Here is a 16,463-nt window from a genome sequence, read left to right as displayed (position 1 = left end):
GCAGGCCCATACCATATGGTAAAGGTCCGCCTTCTCCGCGCAGAATTTGCATTGGGAGTCAAATGACTCCGGGTCTATGGCATGTAGTCTTCGTGGGTTGTTGTAAGTGTTGGTTTGCAGCTTTCGGGGGTGCATTTTCTCCCCTCTGTCTAGTGTCTCAGCCATGAGTTTGCCTGCTCACGACGTGAGGGATATGGGGCGCAAGTGTTTTGTTAGCTAAGCATGAGCATATCTCCGGATAGAGCCGGGATCCAGTTTATTTGGTCACCACCTGTGAACTCGTTTTTTCATTAGTGCACGAAACAGCAGTTTTTCAAGCATGCGCAGAAGCTTAGCCCTTTTCCAAACAAATATAAAAATATCCCCTAACCATGCGATGCAACCTGTGACCTCTCTGAACCAATCACAAATATAGAATCGAGGTGAAATAGTGAGTTAGCGCAAACGCTAGGCGGACGGCGCCACCTTCTGACCCTAAAATGGCATTAATCTTGCGTGCTCTAATTTTTTTTTGCCGACACATTATTTGACGCCTTCCGCCACTGCATTTCACAACAGCGAGGGCAGTGAATTGAAGATCGCAGTAAATTTTAGCTGCTGGCTTCGGTATCGCAAACACCGTTAACACTTACAAAAAAGAAACGAAAAAATTTAGACGGAGCGGCATTTTCTTGAGAGCCATTGTTCAGGTCATTCGAGATGGCTAAGACGGGAATGCTGAGAAGACAGAGCGGCCGCCTGTCTTCGTTCTCGCATTTGATTTGCAGTGCCGCTCTGGTTTCTCATGTAATGATGCCGTAAGGCAAGCAGCGTGTACTGTTTATTGTCCGAGTCGTTTTCTATCATACACATCAAAATGACACGCAGAATGACGAGGCCGTTTAAGACCCAAATGGTCCTCTTGTGCCCCCTGCCGATGATAATTTTACTCTTATTCTTTTGGACTCTCCCTGACGGCTTACGTTAGAACACAAGTGAGATCCAGCAACTCCACAAGGAAAGCAACACCTCTTTTTTTCTTTTTTTATCAACGGCCATCTTCTCTTCAATACAATGCAGGCTATTATCCTAGGTGACGGTATAAAGTGGACGGTTTGTCCCAATAGTCATGCTTTATTCGAGAAGTCGCCATGTACGTTCATGCTCTAGCGCTTTGGATCATCTTCAGCATTGTTGTGATATGGGCCCAGTCACTTGGTAAGTTGACTCATGTGAAAGCCGCAAGATAACTTTGCATTTCAAGCTATTGCCCACTATAACAATAACGAAATTGGAGGTGTACTGAGGCGATATAGAGTATGGGAAAATTCAGTCGTTAGCGCATGACATATTTTGCGACACTCTGAACCTTGTTATTACAAGCAAGGAGATGTGGGGAAGAGATGATTGTGAGAATGCATAACACTTTCCACTCGAAGGCCTTGTGTGAAAAGGTAATCTGTGTTAACTTTTAAGCATCTTCGATTAGTAACAAGCAAAGACAAACTTCTCATTCATCTCTAGTACAGCGTGTAATGAATTCAGTTGTCTGCAGTCATATAATTTCTAGCAAGGCATTTAGAAAGGTGTCTAGGATCTCTTGCATACTGAACTAACTTGCACCTAATCTATGGACATCGTGGATTTCATCCTTGCCAAGCTTTCTTCAAAGTATTCTGATACGACAAGCACCTTTCTCCAAGTGTAACGTGTTACTCAATCTATTGGTAAATCAGTCCAGAGAGATGAAGGATTAAAACTACACATCACGTTAGGACTTGTCTTTCCGATAAGGCATGAAATCTATCGATACTACTCTCTTCACTGAATTTTCAATTTTTAGCTGCGTTTACTATGAATCAATTGAAAAGTTGCCTCTAGACGTCGGCAAAATTCAGTAACGGTCTACGTGCTACTTTCTTAGGGGCGCTTGCAGGTGAGCCCAGCAAGTGTCACTCTAAGGAGCAGCCCGTAAAGGGAGAACCTCGGAAGGACACATTCTGCAAGCCTGAAATAACGCAACCCTCCACACTCAACAAGCTTAGGCAATGCGTTTGCAAGCCCGGCTACGTCCGCAACGCCTGGGGTCATTGCATTGAAGCGAGTAAATGCCAGTTATGCAAGGATCGGCCAAACCAGGACTACGATACATGCGGGTCAGCATGTCCTCGGACATGTGGTGTAGAGGATGCTGTCATTTGCACCCTGCAGTGCGTCTTCGGATGCTCCTGTCCACCGGGTTTTGTGCGGTGAGTAGGAGCGTTTCATGCAATTCTTTCAGTTCGGTGACTGTAGGGATGAACCGAGCAACGAGGCACGATAAACGTGTCTACTTTCCAGTGCGCAGGTAGACGTTATACAAGTGAACACGTAACCCTATTCTTGTGCGCAAAAAAAGAACGCCGGCTGGGTCAACCCTGGGGACCGAGAAAAAATGGCCCCCATAACAGGCAAAACTTGCACCCGTACTCAACCCTGTTCTCTCGCTCTCTTCTTACAGCTCAGTTAGCCGTTGTTATGGCACACACTCTTTCATGCGTTGTTTTAGAGTGAGACCTCTATTTCTAGGAGGAAAACTTCCGATTTAGATGTGGATGAGACAATGACTATCAATTCTTCACGAGGTCAAACCGAACTCAACAGCGTGGTGGTGTGGCCCAAGCTATGGTAGTATGATCACGCGATCGTATGACTATGTCCATTGGGTAGCTGACCTTGACCTTTGAAGTCGACCCTTGATCTTGATATTTGGCCCTCACGTTATTTGAGACAAGGAACAGCACATTGATAATGACCTTCAATGGCTCACAAGGTCAAAAGTCAAACCGAACTTAACTGCGTGGTGGTATGGCCCAAGCTATGGTAGTATGACCACGTGCCCATATGGCTATGGCCATTGGGTACCTGACCTTTACCCTTGACCTTGATATTTGGTTTGAGACAGTAGAGACTATTCTTACCGAAACTTTAGCGCGTATATTTATTTTTTATTTAGAACATACTGCAGGCCTACAGTAGGCCCAAACAGGAGGTTCGGATCACGTTGAACCCAAGCCACATTTTGCATCTCGTTCACCTTTTGCGAGATGTTAAAGGCACCCTAAATGGAATAAGTCAGAGTGGACTTATAGGTTAATGTCACGCTAGAGCACAACAAAAAAACCATTCTCTAAAGCAGGAGCAACGTGCTAAGGAACAGTAGCCGAATGGGAGCTTGGGTATAGTACATGAAGTGAACAGTTTAAAATATTTTTGTGTCAAGCCTAGAGGCACTTTAATTATTTTTTTGTCTCTTTTCTTTCTCAGTGCATCTAGAGGAGAAAGGAAGTGTGTTCCTGTTAGTGAGTGCCCTCCCAAATGTCCGGCCAATTCAACCTTTGAGCTCTGCAATAGTGGCTGTGAACCATATTGCAACTCTCCTCCTCCGGCCAAGACGTGCGTTTCTCACTGCAGCATTGGTTCCTGTGTTTGCCAGGAAGGCTACGCTATGACAGTGAATTTTGGTTCCCGTTCATGTGTTCCCAGAAACGAGTGTCCAAAGAATGTCATATAACAACGGCTAGTGTTCGATATTCTCGATAGACGTTGCGAGGCATACAACTCCTAGAAAAGCATTCACTGTTAATGAGGGCACATCCCGTTAGGGCTGTTTTCTCCAGAAACACGTCTTAAAATTTCTAGCTGGTTTTGCTGAAAGTGAGCGCTCGCAAGCGTCATTAATTTCTTTTGTATTATTCGGTACTGTACACCTCACGAACTTATGCAAGCTTCTCTTAGAATCATATATTTCGGGATAGTTGATCTGACATACAAAAGCAGTGAATGAACTAGGAAGCCAGTATTTACGGCCCGACTAGTAGATGTTTCAATGACCGAGTAAAACAACATGCACGCAAATTTCAGAACAGGATGGAAAGACTGCAAAAAACTGTGAGCCACTTTTTTGAGGGAAACTGTATAGCAGAAACAAAAACAAAGTAACAATTAATTCAGGCGGAAAATGATGTGGATATTAGATCGCACATCTATAAACACACACTCTTTATTGCCTGTATGATAAAGAGCACGTCTTGTTGTGGTATTGATGCTGTCCGCGCTAGTCAGGTGTTGTATGTAATAATGATTTGGTGTATAAGTTTCAGTATTTCTGGAAATAAACCCTGTTTGATGTTAGCGCTTGTTTTGGTTATGTCTACAACTTTGTTCTTCTTTGGTTATGCTACAGTTTCTTGATAAACATTTCCTAACAATCTCAAGAAGCCTTGCTACTAGAAGGAAACAAACAGAAATATACTGCATTCATAAAATGCTACAAACAAGGATGGCCAAAAAATCATAAGCAGAGCGAATCGCTAAAACTACGGCTGATTCGAAATACAAGAGTGTCATTCAGAATGTAATTCAAGAATGTCAAGATTGTCATTCGTCGCGAAACGTCCCAGACCCAAAGCTTCCACCGCCGATTCTTTTGAAAAAAAAAATGGCTTAATTGGCGACTGTGTGAATTTAACTCCACCCAAGTAAAGTTGGGCTGCTATTACGGTATAGACTTAAACACGGTTAATGACTGGGGCAAGTTCGTGTGGAATTTTCTTCGTAGTTGACCACTTTGCACAGGTGTAGCACATAAAGAAAATCTGACAGAGTCACAGCGCTCTTGAACGTTCTGCAAGGCGCATGAAAGATATTCAAATCCCCATACTCGGCGATGCATTATGCGAGCGCTGCGCTCCGGTTGTGAACATCTGCATATACTCTACCTTTACGGACAATATAGCCCATGGAAAGCCCGAGTGATAGGACAGAATGGTTCCTTGTTTTGCTTTAAACTCAATTAGCCAAACGTCTATCTTTTAGAAATGCGTTCCCAGTCTCCAAGCCTATAAAGTCGGCATCTGCTCCCTATCTACCACTTTTCTTTGTAGTGTGCAGCGGTAGTAACGTATATTGTGTTGTCTGTGCACCTCTGTAGCACTTATTGGGCGCTCCCAAAATTATTTCTGTGTATGTAACTTCCTTCCACAGCAAATATACCGCGCTAAAAAAGACTGGCAATTAATCCGCCAGTATTCTGCCGCAACGGTAGTGAGCTCTAGTTACACCTTGTGCGTAGTATTTTCTCTTGGCCCCCAGTACAGCGTAAAACGCAGGCCGACGAAGATTGCCGTAAGCCCTCCACCTGTCCGTTTACAGGCACCGCAGCAAAAGCGCCGTCATCTGAGGAGAAATCTTGGGATCCCATTGAAACATTCCGCATCACTATTAGTTGCACATGCGTAAATTTAATACTGTAGTCAGCGTAATATAGTGAATACACCAAAAGCCGTGGCCTTTGTATACAACTTCCAAGTGCTTTTCGTGTGGCTTCTTCGTGGTTTCCACAACATTTTGATGATACCATACTGAGTCCTAATGCGTTACAACCTTTCCGTATGCATTGTCTGAGCACGCTGAATAAATTACAGGTGCTCAAAGTTAGTCAGGCACAAATCAGAGAGAATTTATATCGAACTCTATATCAACCATGCTGAAACCATAAGAAATTACGGTGATCGTCGTACTGCGCGCTTCACGAAGAACACGGCTATCCTGAAATTCGTTTCCTTCCATCTGAAGCAAGCCTGCAATGCCTGAGTCTGACAGGGGTATCAAAGTGTACGTCCCTGCCCCTATACTCGTCAATTAGGTCAATTTGTCCCGAGTCCATTAGCTTTGAATAACCGTATATAAGATGGATCTAAACGACATGCAGCGTACGGCTCGGGTGGACAGTCTCCCTGAGCTTGGTTGCATGAAGCCGCATTATTCCAACCAAATGCAAATTGCATATCCCCGCGTAATGTGAAATAAAGCGACGTAGTTAAACTCGCATGCTTTATCCAGGCAACGCCGTAAAATGTGACAGCTGTGCGCGGCAAAGCATGTCCAGATGCAGCGGGCATCACGTTTGCGGGATGTAATTAGAAACGCAAGTAAAATGCAGATCTACAACTTTGAATTCTGTTGCTCAGAAGCATGCAAGGCGAACTTCAGTACCCTGTATTTCTACATAGTGTATATTGCCGCCCTAACCCTATCCTTCCTTCTATCGCTTCCCCATTTATTTCTCCCTGTCTTTTTATTCCCGTTAGGCGCCGCTCAGGTGCTTCAGGTTTCTATGGCTGATGCCGCGGCTAGCAGCATCTCTTCCTTCGATTTTTATTTGTATTTTTTATTACCAATAAATAAATAGCCACTAACAACAACTACAACGAACACACAAAGAGCTCGCAGCGAGCACACGTGCCATGCAGCAAAAGACTGCGAAGCTGGCAGAGAGAAAACTGATGTGGCTGCACTTTTACAGCGAGCAGCCTCGTTTAAATATTTAGAGGCCATGTTTAATTCAGATACGAACTGGCAATCACATATTAGTGAAACATGTTCGAACCTAGCTTATGGTTGCCACATATTACTAAAGGCCCGTGAATGCTTTGACCCAATGGTTCTATGTATTTTATAATTCCAATTTGTGCCTAGTTATCCGAGCTGCAGCATAGCCTCATGAGGCAGTACATATAAAACATACTTAAAATTTATTAGCAGCATACAAAAGTGGGCAGTAAGAATCATCAACTTTTAGAACAGAACGGATAGTACAGAACCACTGTTTTACGAGAGGCGTGTACTTCCGTTGGACTTCCGCGTGTAATTCCGTTGCTCATATATTAAGCGTTGCTGACATGAAACGTAGAATAGCAGTACATGATGACCCCCGACCATTAATCTCATTTACCTTACCAGCGCGCAACATAAGAGCTGCAGTGAACTGCTTTAATTTACCGTTTGTCAGGAGTGCTTACGGTCCAAGGCCTGTAGATTTATAGGCCGCTCTCATACGGAAGCCTATAACCAACTGACGTCAAAGCTGCCTACAATTTTTCCAGGGCCACGGAGCCCTTCTTATTCAGTTGCGAAGCAATAAAAATAGACCGATGGTCACATTTGACACTGCTACCGTCAGTAGAATTAGTGCATGGCTGTTTTAATGTCGGCATTTAGTGTTGTTTTCTTTTTGTCGCCATGTTACCGCATGCCGAATTATTTTGATATCTCGATCAGTTGGTCCCGCTACTTGCCACCGACGCTGCGGGACCAAACAAGTTTTGTCAAGTTATGCGCAACGTGTCGATGAAAATGTCGATAAAAATGAAGCGTTCACTAAAGGTCACTACGCGCGCTCGGTGCCAACACGGTCGGCCGCTTTTTTCGTCACTGCTTCGCCTGCGCCGATGTTGCTGTCCAGTACAGATGTTGCTGTTACACATGGATGCCTTCGTATCTCTAAGGCGCAGAGCATTGACGGAATGGAGTGGCAGTGGCGTCTGTGCCTGTGCTCCCACCGACTGCCGAGTTGAACTTTCGGTAACCTTGGCAACCAAGAAATCTGTTTACTGCGATGACCCACATTCTACATCTGCATTTTTGCACTGTGCTCAAGTATTCTTACCCTTCGCTTGAAAAAACACGCCCGCCCGAAATAATGCAAATATTTTATACATGCTGCATTTTTTCTCGTTACTTTTTATTGATTCATGGATCGGCAAGTACTCGCCATCTTTGGGACTGACGAGCGGGCGTGACGGGTAGCACTAAAACAGAATCGAAACTCTATGACGCTTGCATATTAATGGCCCTGTTTTTCTTGGGCTGCGTGATGGTAAATGATGAATGTTTTCATCAGAATCAATACTGTTAACGTGTGCGCGCCTCTCCATAATTTTCTGGCATAACAGCGCGAACTTAGACGAGGACTGAAGGAAGACACATAGACGGGCGCAGCTCCCGTCTATGTGTCTTCCTTCAGTCCTCGTCCAAGTTCGCGCTGTTATTCCGGAAAATGTCGTACCAACTCGCCCAAGCATCGGCTTTAAGGTCTCCATAATTTTTGCATTGTTATTAACGTATTTCAGACTTAAAAACTTTTATATCTGGGTAAAATTAGGGTAATTAATCGGTTTCTGTGTATAACCAGACTTAAAGGACGAAGCTGTTTAGGCAAGTAGTGGGCCGGGGGAAGGGGGGGGGGGGTTAGGGGTTGGTTACTTAAGGCTGAAATTACCACGAACTTGCGACCATTTTTGAGTCACTACTATTGGAATTCGATGCATAAAACTCTATAACTGACTTTCTCGTTCGGCACCCGCATGCAGCCAGACTACAATCAGCAATTTCAGGCAAAGTAAAATTGGAGTCACGTGATGCAGTAAAAAAATTATCAGGTTTACTTAAGTCTCCTTACGTGCTTAAATGCGAAAGCTGTGCGCGGTCCGCCACCTGCGCCATCTGCTGGGCAAGCGTTGTACATTTCGAGAGGGGTTTTCAGTGGGTGCCGCATGATGGGGCTGCGAATACACGCCAAGCATGGAGGAAATTTGGTAGTCGCTTGATTGTGACGTCTGCAATTAACATGCTCATAATTAATCACGTAGGCATATATCTCGAAAATACTTTAAGAACTGTACATTCACTAGACGCGCTTTATTGAGCTTCAATCGTTGAAGTGTGGATTATTTTCTTCATGGTTTGTACAAAGTTCATGTACAGGTGCGGGCAGAAGTAAACGGAGCGCGCCGCACAAGAAAGAACTGCGTGTCAGCGCCGCAAAGCCGAACCAGACGAACGCTTAAAATCGCCGCGCACATGCGCACGCCCTCAACCAGCGCAACCCTCTCATTGCTTCACTTACTCTCATTGCGCTGGCGTCAGTGTCGTCACGTGTCGCGCTAATAATGATTCTGGTCGGATGGTTGCGCCCTTTGTAGCGAGCGGCCATTTTAGAATTCGTAGACCGCGGCGCGGAGATACCGTGAAGGCGACGCCACCATTATGCCGCTTCACCTAATAGCTGTAGACGAATTTCTACCGCAAATAGCCTGCATGCTTGGAACTTTGTTGCTTTTGGGACTCCTTTGCTCCTCGCTATCAACCAAGCGCGCTCAAAACATTAGATCCATCGCCGCAGTTTCGGATTCGTTTATAATAGTTATCGTTGATTTTGGCCTTGGTCTTGCCTGACACCGATGCAGCGGCACTGCTGAGCCCTGTGTGTCTGTCTTGTAACACATTGCTCCTGCACTGGGACTTGGTTCAGTTGCTCAGAAAGATAAGTGCCATGGTGTAGTGGCATCGTCCCCGTCTCACACGCCGCCGGCCCGGGTTTGATTCCCACCTAGACCCCACTTTTCTTTTTCTTATTCTTTCCTTTTCTTATGAATGACAGTTCCAGCGGGCACTTTTGCGGACAGCGTCTGTCTACAACTGCCATCCACACCACTCATGAGTCAAGAAAGGCTTTCGCCTTAGTATGTTGTCTCGCACAAGTTCTTGGCAGTGAGGGGGAATCTACGAGAACGATGCGGCGCCTTTCAAACAGGGGCTAGCTGTTCACTCGAGAGCGTCTGAAAACATGAGACATGAGAGTGCAAGGCTAGAGCCCTTTTTTCCTGCAGTTCTCACCTACCTCGCATGGAAAAGCAAACTGAAAAAAATTGCTGCGTGGCAACTCACACGCATTCTGAGAGTTTCAAAGCGTTTTTGATGCTGCAGCCGGAAGCGGCAATCGAAATATGACTTTAGTATGTGCGCCGTCATTGTCAGTGTGACTACTAAATATTTACGATGCGCTGATTGAATGCGTGGCGCATAAGAGTTCCGAGGCGTGCATGCTGATTCTGGCCTAATAAAAAGTTTGTGCTGACTGAAAATGAGCGCTTATGGAAGATTCATGGCACGAGATACTTCATGCACTGCTGAAAACACGACACGCTGCTCGCGTTGTGGTTACAGTAGTGTCCATAGGAAGCAACGCCGTGCGCAGAGTAACGTCGATACCAAGCTAACTCCTGCTTTGGTTTCAGGAATCGTTTTCTATTTGGTCTAAGATTGGTGTATCCCACAACAGATTTTCAGTGATATTAATATCTACAGAAGCAGGGATCGGAGATCGTCCTTTAGTGAGGAAGTTCTAAGCCTTACCATGTCTTACATGTTCTTTGTCTACGTTATAACAAAGTGGTTGTTCTCATCCACCGTTTCATATTTTCCGCTGCAAAAACAAGAAGACTGTTTCTATCGGTGTGTACTACACTAGACGTAAACAGCATGAGTTTCTTGGAGCGGGAATTCGTTTTGGCCACAAGAGCCAGTAGGCTAACCGGTCTTTCCCTGGTTGCCATAAACCGAGAGCGCGAAGGGTCTCGTTTTGTAGCTCGTTTGTGGACATGGCGTTCCATGTACGGCATGCTCCTAAACGGCATTTCCATCTCGTTCGAAGCAACCGTGTTGCTTTTCAAGTTTTACAGCGGGCTGTACGAAGGAGCCTTTCCTGACATCGTATTCAACATCATGCTCCTGGCGATGTGTGTGAAAGCCGCCGCCGGTATTACAGCGTACGTCCTCTCCGGCAGGAAGTTTGTGTCCGTTCTCAATGACATGGCTCTGTATGAAGAGGCGATCCGTTACAAGCCTGAGTACCGTTCAGGGTTTCCGGTTTTGACGCTCACTCTATGGGCTGTTTTTCGGTCATTGGCGACCACTGCATACGTTGCGAGTAGGTACTTAATTTACCAAGAGTTCTCCGTCGAACAGCCTGAAATCTTGGCCCTAGCGGTATCCTCAGTTTGGTCGGTAGCTTCGGTGTTTGTGGTCTACGTGGTATCTAATGAGGCCCACTCATTGGCAAGAATGATGTACGCTGTCTTGACCGAGTATCTGCGGCATCTTTCGGATCTTACGCAATCGATGACCAAATCCGAATCTTCTCTGTGCTCACCTAAGGCCGGATTTGAACTCCAGAAACTCCGCCTCGAGTATCTGAAACTCAGGATGATCCTTGGGAGGCTCAACGATGTACTGCAGTACTCTATGCTCGTGTCAGTCACGTGCTCTCTTGTACTACTGTGTACAGGTGCGTACGTCGTTACACACCCCGGCGATTCCTGGAGAAGGCATTTGTTTTCAACCTGTTATGCCATTTACTTAATTCTGGACCTTGTCAAGTTCGTGCTAGCGTCGACAAACCTTCAGAAAAAGGTAAGGCTCTGTTTTGCCTTGTGAATCGCTATGTTGCGGCCAGAAGGCGCAGGGCAGATCAGAAATGTGATTTGGCCTTAAGAACAGTAAAGCGAGTCAACTCGACACTGTTATAGCTCCAATCGCCAGCAGCAATGATCAATGTTGACGGGGATTCATTGTCTGGAAAACCTTTTTCAGCTGTGAAAATGCTGTTGCGCCTCCCCGGAGTCCGAGGTTGGAGTCCTTAGTTTACGTCCCCAGCAGCCTCTTGAGCATGAATATGCAACATTAGTGATACAGGTGCTTATAAAGCTTGAAGCTCCCGTTGTGGGTGCGCCGCAGGTGACCTTGGCACCAGAACGGAGGAACACACGAAGCCGAACATTAACGAACATTGGCGAAGCTTCCAGTCCCCTGGTGCTTACTGCGTGGCCGCCCGAGCAGCGCATGCGTCAACAGCGTCTTCATGGTACCGTGGTTGTAAAATCCAGCGCGCGGCTTGAGGGAACTTAAGTTCAGCCCTGCGGCCATAGAGGGGCAAACGTAGTCCTGGTGGCACTTGTTGAGCGATGCGACAGCGCCGCGCAGTTTGCCGTCATTCCGTAAAGCACGCTCCGGCAAGTTAAGGTCCCGTGGCTCCATCTATCAGCAAGGACAGCAGCCAGTTCTAATTTGTTCGCTCTGTCAGTACTCGGCGGTGATCCTAATGTCTAGGTGTACAGTCTTGGTCAAAAGTCTTAAGGCCAAAGGCTTTTCGCTTCAGCCGCATAACAGAGCAATTACGTCGCTGTTAAAGACAGAATGACCTTCAAATGCTAGCAGAAGGTTTCTTCTTGCGGTAGAAAAGTTTCCTTCTTGACTTGTGTTTTGAATGATCCTCTACACGGAGCACTCTAGGAACATCAATTTCGTTGCAGCTGAACACTGTGGCCTTAAGACTTTTGACCAAGACTGTACGCGTTCGCGAGGTGCATACCTTGAAACAAGGTTCAATTTGGCTCAGTAAGTTTCAGGCCGGTGAGGAGTCGTGGGCACCTACGTTTGTGTATCATTATGCATTTGAATGCATTCGGCAACAGAACTGCTTAAGCCAAGCAATGAATTTCAGATGACAGTAGAGCTAAGAAACGCCTTTAGGACAAGGGTCCTGTACGCCAGAGCAAGAGACGGCTCGACTGAGTCGAAAACTGCAGGTTTATGAGGCCGCGCATGAGGCTGATAAAGCTGCCAGGAATGGAGAGCGTCAAGATTAGGTCGCAGAAAAGCTGGCAATCGGTTCGACGTGACAAGAAGAAAAAGCAGCTAGACATGATGAGCGCGCTGCACGGTTGCGACAAGAAAAGTGACGGAAGGCGGCGCAACTAGCGGCAGCGAAAGATGCCAGAGAAACAGAGCGCAGCGCCCAGCTTGAGGAAAACAGGCGGGCAAAAGAGGAGGCAGGTTAATGTGCTACGCTAGTGTACTCTACACACATATACGCCTATATGTGACTAAAGATCGAGTAAGCTGCCCTCTAGTGCACTACCTTTTATAAATGGGAGGGTGCTATAGAAGAGCTTACTCCTTTTTACAGCCACGTAGGCGTATTTGTGTTTATAGTGCAATAAAAACCCTTCATGCTCACTTAAACTCTCGATTAGGGGAGGGGCAGTAATTATGCGTCAATGGCATCACGCAATATCAATAAATTTCATATACTTCCCCTGATAATAACTCAGCTTTCTAAGAGCTGTTTCTCGAACATTACTTCTCGCGAACAAAGAAAAAACGTGCTTTTTTCTCCTCCTTCTGATTGGAGAACGAAATGCAATGCCAGTTATATCACCTTAGCGAATCTTATTCAGACACAAAAACAATGACCGAGAGAAAAAGTGCCGGTCGTCAAGGACGTCTTTCAAATCAAATAAAATTAAGTTTATTGGATAAGTATAAGCGACGCATACAGAGTAGTATACAAAATCGGATCCCGTAGCCCGTGGATTGTACCGCGATCCCCAACAAGCAAGATAATTAAGAAACACAGTATAAACGTCACGTTAAGTAATTTTACAAGAACTCTCAGGATTGTTAATTCGTAAAGCTGCCGTGGTTGCTCACTGGTTATGGCGCTCGGCTGCTGACCCGAAAGACGCGGGTTCGATCCTGGCCGCGGCGGTCGAATTTCGATGGAGGCGAAATTCTAAAAAACCCGTGTACTGTGCGATGTCAGTGCACGTGAAAGAACCCCAGGTGGTTGAAATTTCCGGAGCCCTTCACTATAGCGTCCCTCATAGCCTGAGTCGCTTTGGGACGTTAAACCACCATAAACCATAATTCTTATCGAATTGACGCAGCAACGCAAAAACAGAACAAATAATATAGAAACCTGTCACTTATCAAAAATGAAATCTTTGAGTGCTATTTTGAGCTTAAAAAGGACGGACATGATTTGAATGATAGTGACAACATATTCCAATATTTAGTGGCGGCAAAGGTAAATGTTGTTTGTCCGTAATTACTACGAATATTTTGCAGTAACTCAATGCGTTTGTTTCAGGCACTTCAGATGCATGAAATGTTGGACGCAATCCCAACATATCACCTCCCTTCATACGTAATCGCTCAGGTGAGCTACTGCCTTGTAATTCTCGTGGTTTGATGAATAACTAAACTTATTGCTTGTCCTTTCCTCTCTGTTTTCCTTCATCTTGAAGATACATCTCTTTAAAGATTCAATGGACTGCAACCAGCTTTGCCTCAACGCTTTCGGATTTTTCACGCTCGACAAAAGTCTGCTTGTGTCCGTAAGTATTGTTCCTCACTTTCAATCGAAGCCTTGCTCTGGTTGCAAATGCCTAGCACTGAATGAGCGTGGGACTACAAGCAACCGGAGTGGGCGATACATCATATTCGGGAGCCAAGCTCTCAGAGTGCTCAGACAGTCAAATATTCTTTGACATCTCCAGGTTGTATCAGTATTGGAACATTCACTTCAGCTTCAAATATATATTTGAGTTTAGTTTTTGAGATTGCGCCATCAGTTACTATTCGTGAACTCTCTTACTTTGATTGTTACGCAGAGGAAGCTTACAAGCAGTGCTGCTTTGCCAGAGCGAATGAAGTGTATGAGCAGTAAAGAGTAATGGCAATGCTAAATCCGAAAAGTCTGGATGCTGAAATTGACAGCAGCCGTCTATGGAGTCCACAGATTCTCAGCTGTGTGTATCTATATTTGTGTGAAGTCAAGTCGGCACATAAAGGCGCTTTGTTAGGGCAAATTTAACTTAGTCACACTAATAAATAGGACGAAAGAAAGAGTTTTGGTTTCTTTTGCACCTGTAATATTCCCAAACACGTGATCCAAATTACTAAGCACTTGTCAGGGCTGAAAAAATGATACATAAACTGTTTCCAAGTGTATCCTGGTGCGCCCGCGTTTACTACAGAGATGTAATGCATACAGCGAAATTAAACTTTGGAATTTAAGCAATTTACTCATTGTTGTGAAATTAAGAACTAAAGACAGACTTTCCTACTCTTTAACGAGGGAAACCTCCAGGCTGAGTCTATATCTTTTATTCTATTTTCAGGTGGCAGCAAGTGTTCTCACCTTCACAATTCTTTTGGTTCAAACTGGTCAGGAATACAAGGCGGGCTGACGTCTGCAAGTTCAGATCAAAATTAAATTTTTGCTTGCACGTATAACTGCACCAAGAAGTGTAATATAAAGGTCCGAAGAACTAATATGCGGTAAAGGAACTCAGAGACTGGCGCAGAGAAGAAAAGTTTCAATAAACCTCAGTGCCTGGTGTCTTTCTGTTTGCACCAATATTTTCCCCTCTGTAACGTCTTTCTGAAAGCTCGGCAGGTTCTCATTGTTTTCATGGTTCTCAACAGTTGCTATTGTTGTAATCAGAAGTAAGGGGCGGAACTTATACCCCTATCACAGTTGGTAGCAGGGTTCAACTCAGTTTCCTTCTTTTAAATTTTCATTGAAACAAAGGCAAAGGTGGGAGCAATGAACAAACACAAATTGTCTGCTACAAATGTCTACGAGAATTTTTGCAGAAAATTACAGATAAAAAAGGTAAAAAAATTACAGCTTCTTTCATAACCAACTCACATTACTTACTAATATCACGCTGGCTATTTCACAGTGACTGGTGAAGGACATTTTTCTCACGGTCTTCAACCTCCGTTAATCAAAGTTGTGCCACCAACCAGCCCGCAGTGGCGACCGCATGCACTAGTGTGTGGTTTTAGTAACCGAGAGACAAGCAGAGGTAGTGATTAATTACGGTCTTTTTTTCCCTCTCTCTGTAACATACAGACCAACAATTTTATTTCCTGTTTGAGAACAGGCACAACTACTGACATTTCTCGTAAATAACGGTTCTTGAATAGAAGACAAATATCAGTAGATATAAAGGACAACTTTGTTTTCAAGAGGAATGTATAAGCAAAAGGCGTGAAAAAGAACTTTTGAGAACCGCCACAGCACACCTATGCATGTTTCTAGGAGGCATATCCACATGAAAAAACCAGTGCTCCCTTCTTAGCGTTATGGAGCAATGGTTTGATGAGGGCAGGAAAGCAACGCACAGAATCGCAAATGCTGCCATGATGCATTAACACAGTATCGACGCTACATGAGGCACAATAAAACGAATTTCGCTGCCTCGATTAATGAAAAAAAAAAACAAGTGATCCGAAGAGGCGAAAAGAGGTGTTTTGGGGGCGGTTTCCTGCTCTTGTGCATACGTCAGGACGAAGCAGCCGCGTACCACAGCTACTGCCTCGGCGAAGCTACAGAAGGGTCTCCTTCGCACGGACAGGAGGAGGAGTTGAAAAACCACGGAGTTCTTCGAATGTCCTTAGAGTCCCGCTATGCCTTCGCGGCGCCCTTCAGTAAATGGCCGCGGGCTGGACAAGGTTTCGCTTGAACTAACGTTGATCCCTCCGTGGCCGTCCAGGCGACGGAACGAGAGACAAGCGAGACGAAACAACTGCATAAAGGTTTGCTTTCTCACAGTGCTCTGTATGCATAACTGAAAATTAAACGCGGTACAGAACGCCTGCATTCCTGCAGTTCGCTAGTACAGGCGTAGCGCAGATCTGTCGGCAGTATTTTTCGTGACATATATCAAATTCTTGTTTAGTTGACTATATTATTGACTTCTAAATTCTGTTCTTTCGAGCGCGATCAACGCACTCACCACACTGCATTTCTGACGGAGACGTCACAGCTTGAAAAGCAATAGCATGCCCTTAAAGGTGCGTTTCAGACAGCCAGTTTGGCTACAAGCTTTGCTCGGCAAAAAGTTTAATGCAAAACCTCCAGCGCATTCCAAGCATAATCTACTCGTTCCTTCGAGTGCAACGCCCTCAACCTGGAGTTAGAAAAAAAAATTTAGTTTAAGATCTCGATCTCGTTGACACCGTTTTGACAT

The 16,463-nt window shown here is 45.1% G+C and overlaps 1 protein-coding gene across 1 annotated transcript; it reads left to right on the top strand.

Moving 5' to 3' along the window:
• Positions 1 to 1,130: 1,130 nt before the first annotated feature.
• Positions 1,131 to 14,742, top strand: LOC149330136 (uncharacterized). Its single transcript, XM_089559374.1, has 6 exons — positions 1,131 to 1,197; positions 1,904 to 2,228; positions 3,286 to 3,523; positions 13,571 to 13,639; positions 13,728 to 13,817; positions 14,604 to 14,742. The coding sequence occupies exons 1-6, from the start codon at positions 1,131 to 1,133 to the stop codon at positions 14,670 to 14,672; spliced, it is 858 nt and encodes a 285-aa protein (XP_089415500.1). The 3' UTR covers positions 14,673 to 14,742.
• The last annotated feature ends 1,721 nt before the right edge of the window (positions 14,743 to 16,463 follow it).

This window comes from Amblyomma mixtum, chromosome 9, assembly GCF_055824585.1.
Source record: "Amblyomma mixtum isolate Tamu chromosome 9, ASM5582458v1, whole genome shotgun sequence".
In the NCBI taxonomy this organism is placed as follows: domain Eukaryota; kingdom Metazoa; phylum Arthropoda; class Arachnida; order Ixodida; family Ixodidae; genus Amblyomma; species Amblyomma mixtum.
This window is presented reverse-complemented; position numbering and strand designations above follow the sequence as displayed.

Excerpts from the sequence above, each read along its gene's own strand:
- LOC149330136 (XM_089559374.1), top strand. The coding sequence starts at position 1,131 with ATGTACGTTCATGCTCTAGCGCTTTGGATCATCTTCAGCATTGTTGTG. Across the intron at positions 13,640-13,727 it reads CTTCATACGTAATCGCTCAG|ATACATCTCTTTAAAGATTC; the intron begins GTGAGCTACTGC and ends TTCATCTTGAAG. Across the intron at positions 13,818-14,603 it reads ACAAAAGTCTGCTTGTGTCC|GTGGCAGCAAGTGTTCTCAC; the intron begins GTAAGTATTGTT and ends TTCTATTTTCAG.